Source organism: Abramis brama (assembly GCF_963993115.1).
Source record: "Abramis brama genome assembly, chromosome: 19".
NCBI classification, from domain to species: Eukaryota; Metazoa; Chordata; class Actinopteri; order Cypriniformes; family Leuciscidae; genus Abramis; species Abramis brama.
In genome coordinates this window covers 23638351-23651242 of record NC_139981.1, presented here as the reverse complement: position 1 = coordinate 23651242, position 12892 = coordinate 23638351, and the positions used below count along the sequence as shown (strand labels likewise).

General features: G+C 45.2%; 1 protein-coding gene across 1 annotated transcript in view; it reads left to right on the top strand.

The window, feature by feature from the left end:
* LOC311069437 (protocadherin-15-like) overlaps positions 1 to 12892 on the top strand; it is a 268582-nt gene that overhangs the window by 116844 nt on the left and 138846 nt on the right. The window contains exon 12 of the mRNA XM_084092609.1: positions 9771 to 9977. Within this exon, the coding sequence (XP_083948735.1) occupies positions 9771 to 9977 (207 nt within the window). The remainder of the gene's footprint in view (positions 1 to 9770; positions 9978 to 12892) is intronic.

The following is a 12892-nucleotide window of genomic DNA, read 5'->3' as shown; positions in this document are numbered from 1 at the left end:
GTTTCCAGAGGCTCTTATATTTGAGCACCAATAAGAGTGTCATCATTTTTACAATATTATTGGCTGTATGTTTTACAACCAGAATAACACCAGGTATTAACTGCAGTATATTTCTGGAAATATCTTTATATTACAGCAATATCATCAATTGAACACACTTTCTATATGTACACACTATCACTATTGTTCTCTTCAAAAACCTACAGTATGTAGGCAGCAGCATAATAGACTACATAGTTATACAAAGGTACGCAGCATCATTATTTTAAGATTATCACTAGATAAAGCAGCATCATATATATATACTTTTAATGGAGATTGCAGTCCCAAGTGAAAAACTATATACATCATTCAATACCAAAAAAAAAAAAAAAATATATATATATGTATAAAATATACACTACCATTTAAAAGTTTGTTTACCTCTCAAACCAATTATTTGAAGGAAAATAAATGTTATTTTATTCAGCAAGGATGCACTAAACTGATCAAAAGTGACATTTATAATGTTACAAAGGATTTACTGTATATTTTCTGTTTTGATGCTGTTCTTTCTGTTAACTTTTTATTCATCAAAGGATTGATGATAAGTAAATGATAATCCATGGCTAGCTGCGCATTAAATTATTTTAATGCATAACATGGAGGCCAAGAAACGTACTCAGTTACCTAATGTAACCTCGGTTCTCTCTAGAAGAGGGAACGAGTATTGCGTAAGTTACTTAAGCTACGGGAAAGTCTTCTTTCTTCGAGATCTGAAGCCAAAAATTATCCTTAATTTTGTATTCATTGTCAACGCAGTGCAGCAGCCGGCAGACCAAGGCAGGCTGTATAAGCGTGCTCATTGGCTGCTCGGCGGCAACTGCTTAAGCCTATCAGTGAGCCTCGTGAAACGTGGCCTCCAATGAGGGCGCTTCGCGCCCTCCACACCCTTCTAACCGTCAAGATGGGTGTGGCCAGTGTATATAACGAGGGCTCACAGGCTGAATATCTGGTTTTCGTAGTCTGAAGCGCAAAAGCTCGTGGCGCGACACAGCAGGTTACGCAATACTCGTTCCCTCTTCTAGAGAGAACCGAGGTTACATTAGGTAACCGAGTACGTTCTCTTACGAGAGGTTCTCTCGTATTGCGTAAGTTGCTTACGCTACGGGAACCCCTTGTCAACGCCGTGCGCGCCGAGCATCCAGCACATGAATCCCAGGGAGACCGGGGAAAAACATTCTGCTGGAACAGGTGGCCGGTCGGAGAGACGGGCCAACACAGTACAAAGCAAATAAGTATATATCAGTGCAAAACAGTGGGGCCGGCAGCGCGAGCCCACACAGTACATAAGCCCACATTAGGGTAAGAAAAGAGCGACATCATCGGTCTTTTACGAAGAGAATAACCCCCCGCGCAACAGAGTGGAAGACGGGCGGCCAGCAGCGCGGGCCAGCACCGGTAAACAGCGCGTAACGGGGAATGAGAAACAGAGCGGCCCAGCCGGTCTGAGTATAAAACACTTCACCCTAAGTACCATACCAGAAATATCGGCAGCATGTGAACGTAGTCTGCACATAAGCGACTGGGCAGAGCATACATGTCACTTATACTGACAGCAATTTAGCCTGTAAGGCGGGAACTTCCAGGTTATAAAACCTCACGAATGTCGATGGGGAGGCCCAGCCCGCCGCCATACAAATATCGTGGATAGAAATTCCACTGGACCAGGCCCACGAAGAGGCCATGCCTCTAGTAGAGTGGGCTCTGATACCCAGAGGGCACTGCAGGTGTTTGGAGGCATAAGCTGCTGCAATCGCGTCCACTATCCACCTGGACAGGCTCTGTTTCGAGGCGGCGAGACCCTTGGTGCGTCCGCCGAAGGAAACAAAGAGCTGCTCGGAACGCCTGAAAGCGGCGGAGCGCGTGATGTAAACTCTCAGTGCCCTGACAGGGCATAGGAGGTTATCACTGTCCCCATTATCGGATGCTGGCAGAGCCGAAAGGGAAATGATTTGTGCCCTAAAAGGGGTTCCAATCGCTTTGGGGATGTAACCGTGTCTCGGTCTGAGAATGACTTTCGAGTCGTTCGGTCCGACCTCAAGACATGCAGGGCTAACAGATAGCGCGTGCAAATCCCCCACGCGTTTTACTGAAGACAGAGCTAACAGAAAAACGGTTTTGAGCGACAGGTACTTTAAATCCACGGATTCAAGCGGTTCAAAGGGAAAAGCCTTCAGGGCCTCCAGGACCAAGGACAGATCCCAAATAGGAACCGAGGGGGGCCGCGGGGGATTCATCCGTCTAGCTCCTCTGAGGAAGCGGATAATAAGCTCGTTCCTTCCTATTGCCTGGCCGCGCGTCGTCTCAGCGGACGCTGCAATAGCCGCCACATACACTTTGAGCGTGGAAGGGGACCTGCCCTTGTCCAACAGCTCTTGTAGGAAGGAGAGCACCCGTGGGACCCCACATGCACGTGGATTCAAGCTCTTAGTAGCGCACCATTTAGAAAACACCGACCATTTAGACGCGTAGAGCCGTCTCGTGGAGGGAGCTCTAGACTGCGTGATCATGTTCACGACCCCTTCTGGCAGGTCAACGGGTATCCGTTGATTACCCATGCATGCAGAGACCATCATTCTGGATGGGGATGCCAGATCGATCCACCGGCTTGAGAGAGGAGATCCTTTCTCACCGGGATCGGCCATGGGGATGAGTGTGACAGCCTCACTAGCTCTGGGTACCAGGTTTGGTTCTCCCAACGCGGGGCTATAAGAAGCACTGGGTGGTGCGTTTCCCTGATCCTCGTAATGACCTGTGGTAACAGGGAGATCGGGGGAAAAGCGTACAGCGGGAGGCTGGGCCATGTCTGGGACAGCGCGTCCTCGCTTTTCGAGAAAAAATTTCGGGCAGTGAGCGTTGTCTCTCGACGCAAAGAGGTCGACCTCCGCTCTGCCGAATAGGCGCCAGAGAAACTGGACTGTCTGGGGGTGCAGGGACCATTCTCCCGGGGGAATGATGTCTCTGGACAGTCTGTCTGGACCGACATTCAGGTGGCCCGGCACGTGCGTGGCTCTCAGCGAGCGCAACGAGCGGTGAGCCCACACGAGAAGGCGTTCTGTCAGCTTGCACAGGTTTCTGGATCTGACGCTGCCCTGTCGGTTCACATAGGATACCACTGACATGCTGTCCGAGCGGACTAGCACATGGTGATCCTGTATAAATGGGAGGAAGCGCTTGAGCGCGTTCTCGACCGCTATCATCTCCAAACAGTTTATGTGGAGGCATTTCTCCCTTGACCACAGGCCAAAGACCGGTTTGCCCTCGAAAAGAGCGCCCCAACCTGAGGTGGAAGCGTCCGTCGAGATAACTTTGCGGTGCGAGATGGCTCCCATTGTCACTCCCCGCTGGTACCAGTCGGCCGCTAACCAGGGCTTCAGTGCTGAAACGCAGCTCTGAGTCACTCTGATTCGAATGCCGCCGGAAGCCCAGGCTCTGTGAGGCAGCGTTGTAGCGGGCGCATACGTAACAGACCCAGCTGAAGCACTGCTGCAGCTGAAGCCATACAACCCAGCATCCTCTGAAATGTCTTGAGAGGTGCGGTGCTGCCCGGCTGGAAAGACGCGGCCAGGCGTCGAATGCAGCGCGCGCGCTGTGTCGACAGGCGGGCCGTCATTGCCACAGTGTCCAGATCCAAACCCAGAAAAGAGGTTGATTGACTGGGCACTAATGAGCTCTTGGTCCAGTTGACCGTGAGCCCCAGGCTGTCCAGGTGGCTTAGAAGCACTGTTCTGTGGGCGATGAGTTCGGCCTCTGACTGTGCTAGAATTAGCCAATCGTCCAAGTAGTTCAGAATTCGCATTCCCCGACCCCTCAGGGGAGCGAGAGCCGTGTCCATGCACTTCGTAAATGTACGGGGTGCCAGCGACAGGCCGAAAGGCAGGACGGTGTACTGATATACCTGACCGTCGAAGGCGAATCTCAAGAATGGCCTGTGACGGGGTATTATCTGGATCTGAAAGTACGCGTCTTTTAAATCGAGAGATATAAACCAGTCCCTCGGGCGAATTTGCGCGAGAATTTGCCTGGTTGTGAGCATTTTGAACGGTCTTCTCATAAGAGTTTTGTTCAAACGTCTCAGATCCAAAATTGGTCTGAGAGCTCCGTCCTTCTTGGGAACGAGGAAATAACGGCTGTAAAAGCCCGACTCGCTCATAGAAGGGGAAAATCGGTTCTTTAGCCCCTTTGCACAGAAGTGTAGCTATTTCTGCTCGAAGTAGATGTGCTACTTCCCCATTCACTCTGGTCTCGGTACGCGCTTGAAAGCGCGGAGGGCGGCGAGCGAACTGCAGAGTATAGCCCTGTTTTACTGTGCTTAGCACCCATTCTGACGCGCCTGGAATAGCTTCCCACGCTTTCGCGTGTGCAGCCAGGGGCAGAATGGCCTCCGAGCTCTGATTGCCGCGCGTCGCGGGCTCGAAACGGAGGCGCGGGCGCAGCGCGCGCGCTCTTGGTGCTTAGATACGGCGGCTCGCATGCAGCGATAGCTGGCCGTTTTACACACAGTGTCCCAGTGGCTTTGGACGGGGAACATACAGTGTGAGGCGCGACGCGCGAGGGCGGCGTCGGGGCGAAATGTTTGTTAGTATGTGTGAGCGCTCGAGGGCGGGCACAGGACTTACATTTAAAACATGACCGGTCGTGAGAGGCCGTGTGACAGAGCGGGCAGTGAGTGGGTGTGGGCACGGGGAGGTGGACACGTGACCTACTTTTAACACTCGAGCGGCTTCTGCCTGCTTTATGAGAGTGGGCTCTGTGAGAGACACGGGATTTATAGTGCTTGTGTGCAGGGGTGAACACGGAAACGTGGGCACATTCACTGCATTTGAAACACATACGGCGTGAGCCGTGCAACCAGACATTATGCTCATTTGAGATTTCTCTGGGTCGCCGTGAGAACGGTGGTTGCGCGCAGGCGAGCGGGTAGATATACCGGCTCGTTGGCTGCGAGGTAAACATCTGCAGTAGCCGTGGCAACGGGGACTGACAGAGCGTGAAACTTTGACGGTGGTCCAACCGCAGCGGGACTTAACTGTCTTTTCTTCCCTCGTGTATAGAGGCTCAATAATAATCGAGCACCATGAGTAGGAGGGGTGCGAGAGGCGGGTTCGCTTTCTGTATGTAAGAATCTGCTGCAAGAGCCGGAATCGAACACGGGTCTCTGGCGCGAAAGCCTATAATTCTGCCACTGTACCACAGGGGAGAACACAATAGCTTTCGGTTAGCGCGAGCATATAAGTGAGCGACCTCAAGTTTGTTTGCAGGCGTGCGTGTAATAAAAACAGGCTCGTTTACTGCAATAGTAATATTTCCAGCCGCCTGAACTTAAGAGCGGACTGAGAAATGTGTGAGAATTGGCGGTTTGTCCGGCCACAGTGGGACGAAAACACTCTCTCTCCTCTTTTCGCCGGTGAGTGAGGCGCGCACGCTGAACTTTGCTCGTGACCGTCCGCTCTGTCATCCCTTGTGAACGGCGCAATCTGCGCGGCCCAAAAAGGGGGAGAGCGAGTTCGCTTTCTGTAAATAAGAAAAGCTTGCCGCGAGCTTGGAGAAGCGAACAGCATACATTTTTATCTGCCGCGAGAGCCGGGATCGAACCCGGATCTCTGGCGCAAAAGCCTAAGATTTTGCCACTGAGCCACAGGGGAGAATACATTAGCTTTCGGTTAGAGCGAGCATATAAGAGCGTCATGTCTTGCGACGGCGTTTGCTTGCAGGCGTGCGTGTATTTATAACAGGCTCGTATACTGCAATATGAACAATTCCAGTCGCCTGAACTCAAGAGGGGACTGAGAAATGTGTGAGGAATGGAGGTAGGTCCGGCCAGGGCGGGACAAAAACACTCTGTTCTCCTTTCGCCGGTGAGTGACGCGCGAGGACGGAGTAGCTTTCTTGTAACGTAAAGAGAGCTCCAGGACCATCCGCTTCTGCCATCCCTTGTGAGCGGCGCAGTAGCGCGGCTCGAACAAAGGGAGAGGAAGCTCACTCCGAGACCGTCCACTTCTGCCATCCCTTGTGAGCGGCGCAGTAGCGCGGGAGCCGGCGGTTGAACGGCCGGGAGGGGGGGCGGAGAGGGCGAGAGAGAAGCTCGAGGGAGAAGTTCCGGCGAGCTCCTCAGTCACATCAGTGTCCGGAGGTCTCTGCGAGCGGCGCTTCTTCTTGCGCGGCCCGGCAGGGACAGGCAGAACGACAGCTTGGTCGAAAACTTCAAGTCGAGCCCGCAGGGTCGACATTGAAAGTTCTTCGCACTCGGGGCAGCCGCCCGTAGAGAGTGCGGTGGCGGCGTGCTCGCGGCCCAGGCAGAGAGCGCAGATGAGGTGGCGGTCTCCATTGCTGAGCGGTGCGCGGCACGAGCCGCAGGAAAAACGAGGCATTTTGACAAAAACGCCTCGTGCTCTTTTAGAACAGTGAGAGAAAGTGTGTGTCGCAGGGCGAACACACACAGCAGTAATAAAAGGATATGTCGCCGGATAGCGTAGCAGGCACGGATGGCTGAAGGAGGTGAAGGCGGCCGGCTTCCTCAGGCGCTGTCCTAAGCTTGCTGGTTGCTGGTTTCAACGGTGGCGGCTCTCAAGATCCAGCGATGCGTAGAGCTTCGCTGAAGACTAGAAAATCAGATATTCAGCCTGTGAGCCCTCATTGTATACACACTGGCCACACCCATCTTGACGGTTAGAAGGGTGAGGAGGGCACGAAGCGCCCTCATTGGAGGCCACGTTTCACGAGGCTCACTGATAGGCTTAAGCAGTTGCCGCCGAGCAGCCAATGAGCACGCTTATACAGCCTGCCTTGGTCTGCCGGCTGCTGCACTGCGTTGACAATGAATACAAAATTAAGGATAATTTTTGGTTTCAGATCTCGAAGAAAGAAGACTTTCCCGTAGCGTAAGCAACTTACGCAATACGAGAGAACCTCTCGTAAGAGAACACCCGAGCATTCAAATCGTTTAATGTACAGCTAGCCGTTGATTATCCCGCTTATACTGTGATCATTTTCCAGCATTGACAAGTTAAAGCTCTTACTGATGTTTGCAGCACAATATTTGACTAGTAGTGTAAAAATTACGGTTATTTTTGTCAGTTATGGCGTGTTAGATCTACTGTAGCATTCTGCACACTTTAAATGGGGTTTCATAATGTTTCCTGGGGTGCACTTATAATGTTAGTATGATTTTTACTTCAAAAATGTTTGATTTTGCCTGATTTTAGACCTCTGATTTGAACGGCACGCTCTGTTTGAAGGGGCGTGTCTTTTGTGACTTCAGTGTAAACGCCCACTGCTGTGATTGGCTAACATCTTTGCATATGAAATAAGTACATCAAGTGGAATTCTCTCGAAATCTTTTAGCACGTTTTTACTATTACCGCTCTCAATGTTAACCACTTGTGAAAAGTTATAATTATAGCAATGCAATTAGATCTATGGCATATTAAAAGGGTGGTAAAATGCCCTTTTCACAAGATGTAAAATATATCTCTGATGTCCCCAGAGTGTGTGTGTGTGAAGTTTTAGCTCAAAATACCCCACAGATATTTTTATATAGCATGTTAAATTTGTCACTTTTTGAGGGTTTGCAAAAACGCACCATTTTGTGCCTGGCCCTTTAAATGCAAATGAGCTGCTGCAGAGGGCGGGGTTTCAAGAGCTTGTGTGTGTTAGCAGCTGCGATTACCTCACGCAGACACACTAAAATGACAGAAACTGTTCTGCCTTTAATGTTAAAACGGAGTCAGACAAAGATGGAGAGACTCAAGAAGAAGTGACAACATGTAGAATGCAACTGTCTCTGAATGGTTAGTTGATGAATTTATGTTGCTGATGTGGAGTTAACTATCTTCAATTAGCATATTCTGTCATGGTAATCTATAAATCGCTCGTATAGGAACTGTTGTGAGATGCACACAGAGTGACTTTCTATTGCATGTGAAAAGATGAATGCTAAAGTTTGTGCAGACTCACAAATGAACTCATATACAACAACTTTTCCTCTTCTCAACATGGACTTCGTGTTCCCAGGGGCGGGGTTTATGTAAATTTTATGGTTAGTGATGTCACTAACCCAGGAGGAATGTCGTGTAGTCCCTACCAGCCGTTTGTTGTAGTCCTTTTCTTTAAAAGCAAATATCTTCCTTTGCTTTGAACTTTGAGCGTTGTAACTTTGCAGATGTTGTTTATGCTCAAACAGCAACATTACACACTAACTAAAGTTAAAAAAGTGAAATCATCCATCAACCACCCCTTTAAGATCGTGGCATGAAAGGTTGCAGTGATGAGCATTGCCGATCATAGACATGTATGCAGCGATCTCATTATTGTCAACTCGATTTCTGCACACTAACGAATGCTCATTATATAGTACTATATAGTTTATATTTATATATTTTTTTTATCAAATAAAATGAGCCTTAGTGAGCATAAGAGACTTCTTACCAACCCCAAACATTTGTATTGTAGTGTAGTTCCATCTAATAAAAAAGTGCTATTTTTATATATTTTTTATGCTTCTTAGAGTATCACATCATTAGCTTAGCACTTTTGTTATCAATCAATCTGTCGGGTCTGCGATGAACACTATTTGAATGCCACACAGAGTTTCTGCCTATAGAGCGTTCCAAATCATTTACTTTAGATTCCATTTCAGTTTGGATGCTGCCTTTGTAGGTGGTAGACAGCGAGGAAGCTCTCTTGCTTTTGGAATAGAGCTTTGTATATTTAATTACATTAAACATGCTGTATCTTCTAATTTAATTGAGCTGAGAGAGAGAGAGAGAGAGAGAGAAATGAGAGAAATTGAAATGAGGAAGCAAACGCTAGTGTGAAATTATTCTGCTCTGTCATAGATTTGGGTGGAACAACAGTGTAACAGCAGGGGTAATTTAAATGTTTCCTCTGTGAAACGATGCATGACTGTGTTTGCTGTTATGATTTCTTCGTTTCATAATAACAAAGAACGATATGCTACTCTCAGTTCGCTTCAAGCTTACTGAAATTCGAGACCAAATAACAAATAAAACATTGCCGCTGTCAACATTGTCAGATGTGTGTATGTGTGTGTATTTTAAGTGTGTGAAGTGTCTATTGAGTTACAGAACTGCAGTCTTTCATGGCTTCTTAATGAAAGCAGTAATGGATGGGGCTCATAACTGAAATGAAAATATTCCGGGAGCTGTATCCACACACTCCTCGTCAATAAACAAAGACCAATTTTGAGCCTTTTTGGGTCCATGCATTTTGGACCATATTTTAACTGCTGGACTTCAATTAGAAATGAGTGAAGATGAATTAAAAGCCTTTGATGAATTAGAATTTATTTTTTTTATTTTTAAATATATAACTTTTTTATTTGGTAGGCTGCACACTTTACAACCATGTCTCTAGCTTAACAAGAGTAGCCATACTGAAAAAAGCTTTATAAAATCTAAAAATCATTTTTTTATATTGCAAATATATATATTATGTACATCTATTTACATTTACCATGATTTCTTTTTTCTTGGACATTGTAATAATGTTTCTTTTTCCCTTTATACCAATGTTTTTTTTTGTTTGTTTTTTTTGTAGCTTGGTAATGTCGGTTTATTTGAACATGGTATGTGTATACCATGGTATTCTTTAAAGTATAGCCATCATCATTGTACCTTAATGTATATACGGATAAGCAGATAACAACCTTAAGCTTTTCTTTTTAGATAATTTCACCATGACAGTTTAGTTTGTTTGTTTGTGAACAGGCCGAGCAGGATAACGGTCACCCTCTTCCTGCCTATGCTGAACTGCTGATTGAAATTCTGGACGAGAACAACCAGGCACCATATTTTCAGCGGCCCTCGTACCAGGGCTTCATCAGTGAGTCAGCCTCGGTTGGCACCACCATCTCAGGGAGCTCCAACCTCACGGATCCGCTGGGCATCATAGCACTGGACAATGACATTGAAGAGGTAAGATGTTCTTATGAAAAGAGCCAGGGCATTTTCATAATGAATGCTGCTTCAGTGTCTTGGGAATGCACAGATACATAAAATCACAGATGGTTTCAGTCTCTCCATATGTTTTATATTGTAGCTTCTGTCAGGAGCCACACCAGTAGGTACCAGAGTGATATGATGTGTTTCCTTTTTCCTTTTCTTTTCTTTCATTCTCTTTTTTTTTTTCTTTTTTCTTTTTGTCTGTTTAGATGTGTGGAATATTTCTATATAAAGATTTCTATATATTTTTAGGGCTGTCAAGCGAGTAACATTTTTTAATCTAATTAATTACATGATTTGGTGATTAAATCTAATCTAATTAATCACAAATTAATCAAATTTGGCTGAGAAATTACCCCCAAACGATCATTTCAAATAATGATTGTGTTAAATGAGAAAAGTATCAAATAGATATTCCAAAAAGTAGTATAATGATAGTATGTATATAAAAATAGTATGTATAATAATAGTAGTATATAATAAACAAATAATTTATTACACAGAAACAGACATTTTTTATTTATTTTTTTCAGAAGCTGCATTGAGATATATTTACAGACCATTTATTGTAGCTCAGAGGTTGCATGAATGCTTGGATATATAATCTCATGAGATTAACGGGTTTTTAAATAGGTATTAAAGACCCAAAAAATAAAATGCTGTCATAATTTACTCACCCTAAACCCTGTATGACATTCTTTCTTCTGTGGAACATTAAAGTACAGGTGAAACTCGAAAAATTATAATATTGTGCAAAAGTTAGTGTATTTCAGTAATTCAAATTAAAAGGTGAAACTAATATAATTAGTATATATAGCTATATACACTCACCTAAAGGATTATTAGGAACACCATACTAATACTGTGTTTGACCCCCTTTCGCCTTCAGAACTGCCTTAATTCTACGTGGCATTGATTCAACAAGGTGCTGAAAGCATTCTTTAGAAATGTTGGCCCATATTGATAGGATAGCATCTTGCAGTTGATGGAGATTTGTGGGATGCACATCCAGGGCACGAAGCTCCCGTTCCACCACATCCCAAAGATGCTTTATTGGGTTGAGATCTGGTGACTGTGGGGGCCATTTTAGTACAGTGAACTCATTGTCATGTTCAAGAAACCAGTTTGAAATGATTCGAGCTTTGTGACATGGTGCATTATCCTGCTGGAAGTAGCCATCAGAGGATGGGTACATGGTGGTCATAAAGGGATGGACATGGTCAGAAACAATGCTCAGGTAGGCCGTGGCATTTAAACGATGCCCAATTGGCACTAAGGGGCCTAAAGTGTGCCAAGAAAACATCCCCCACACCATTACACCACCACCACCAGCCTGCACAGTGGTAACAAGGCATGATGGATCCATGTTCTCATTCTGTTTACGCCAAATTCTGACTCTACCATCTGAATGTGTCAACAGAAATCGAGACTCATCAGACCAGGCAACATTTTTCCAGTCTTCAACTGTCCAATTTTGGTGAGCTTGTGCAAATTGTAGCCTCTTTTTCCTATTTGTAGTGGAGATGAGTGGTACCCGGTGGGGTCTTCTGCTGTTGTAGCCCATCCGCCTCAAGGTTGTGCGTGTTGTGGCTTCACAAATGCTTTGCTGCATACCTCGGTTGTAACGAGTGGTTATTTCAGTCAAAGTTGCTCTTCTATCAGCTAGAATCAGTCGGCCCATTCTCCTCTGATCTCTAGCATCAACAAGGCATTTTCGCCCACAGGACTGCCGCATACTGGATGTTTTTCCCTTTTCACACCATTCTTTGTAAACCCTAGAAATGGTTGTGCATGAAAATCCCAGTAACTGAGCAGATTGTGAAATACTCAGACCGGCCCGTCTGGCACCAACAACCATGCCACGCTCAAAATTGCTTAAATCACCTTTCTTTCCCATTCTGACATTCAGTTTGGAGTTCAGGAGATTGTCTTGACCAGGACCACACCCCTAAATGCATTGAAGCAACTGCCATGTGATTGGTTGATTAGATAATTGCATTAATGAGAAATTGAACAGGTGTTCCTAATAATCCTTTAGGTGAGTGTACATATGCATGATTATACTTTTCAGAGGGCTGACATTTCTGTATTTAAAATCCTTTTTTTTATTATTGATTTCAGGTAATCTTCTAATTTTCTGAGATTTTGAATTTGGGGTTTTCATAAGCTGTAAGCCATAATCATCAAAATTATAACTTTTGCACGATATTCAAATTTTTTGAGTTTCACCTGTAGATGGTTTGAGAAATGGCGCCACATTTTTTTATTTTTTTTCATTCAATGGAAGTAAATGGTAACCAACACAGTTTGGTTCCAACATTCTTATTTTATATTCCACAAAAGAAAGAAAGCCAAACAGGTTTGAAAGGGTGAGTAAATGATGATAGAATTAAAAATGTTGGCGAACTATCCTCTTAATGTTATTTTTATTAATATGGACCTAAATCGGAAGGCTGCATCCTAGTAAGGCTGCACATCTCGGCCTCCATGTCATAAAGCTCTATCGATGGCTGTCTCAATTTGAAAGGTCCTTGGAAGGCAGCCTTTGTTTCATGTTTTTCATTCTGTCTGTAGGTCTAGGGCAGGGTGGGTGCGTAAAATGTGTTTAATTATATTTTAACACATTATTTTTTTTTTCATTACTAATTAATTAAATTAACTTAATTAAATCGACAGCCCTAATATATTATATATTAATTATATTTATAATGGCTTGAGAAATGCAATGTTTTGTTTTCCTTTGTTGCTGTGTTTCCTATTAATAAAAGAACTTGGGACATTATATATTGAATAGTTTGTTTCTTTTTTTAGCCAATAGGCTTTCATTTATGTCACAGCTTTAGAGCCATTATTTACTACACTCTATTGCTAGTCAAAATAGGTGGTAA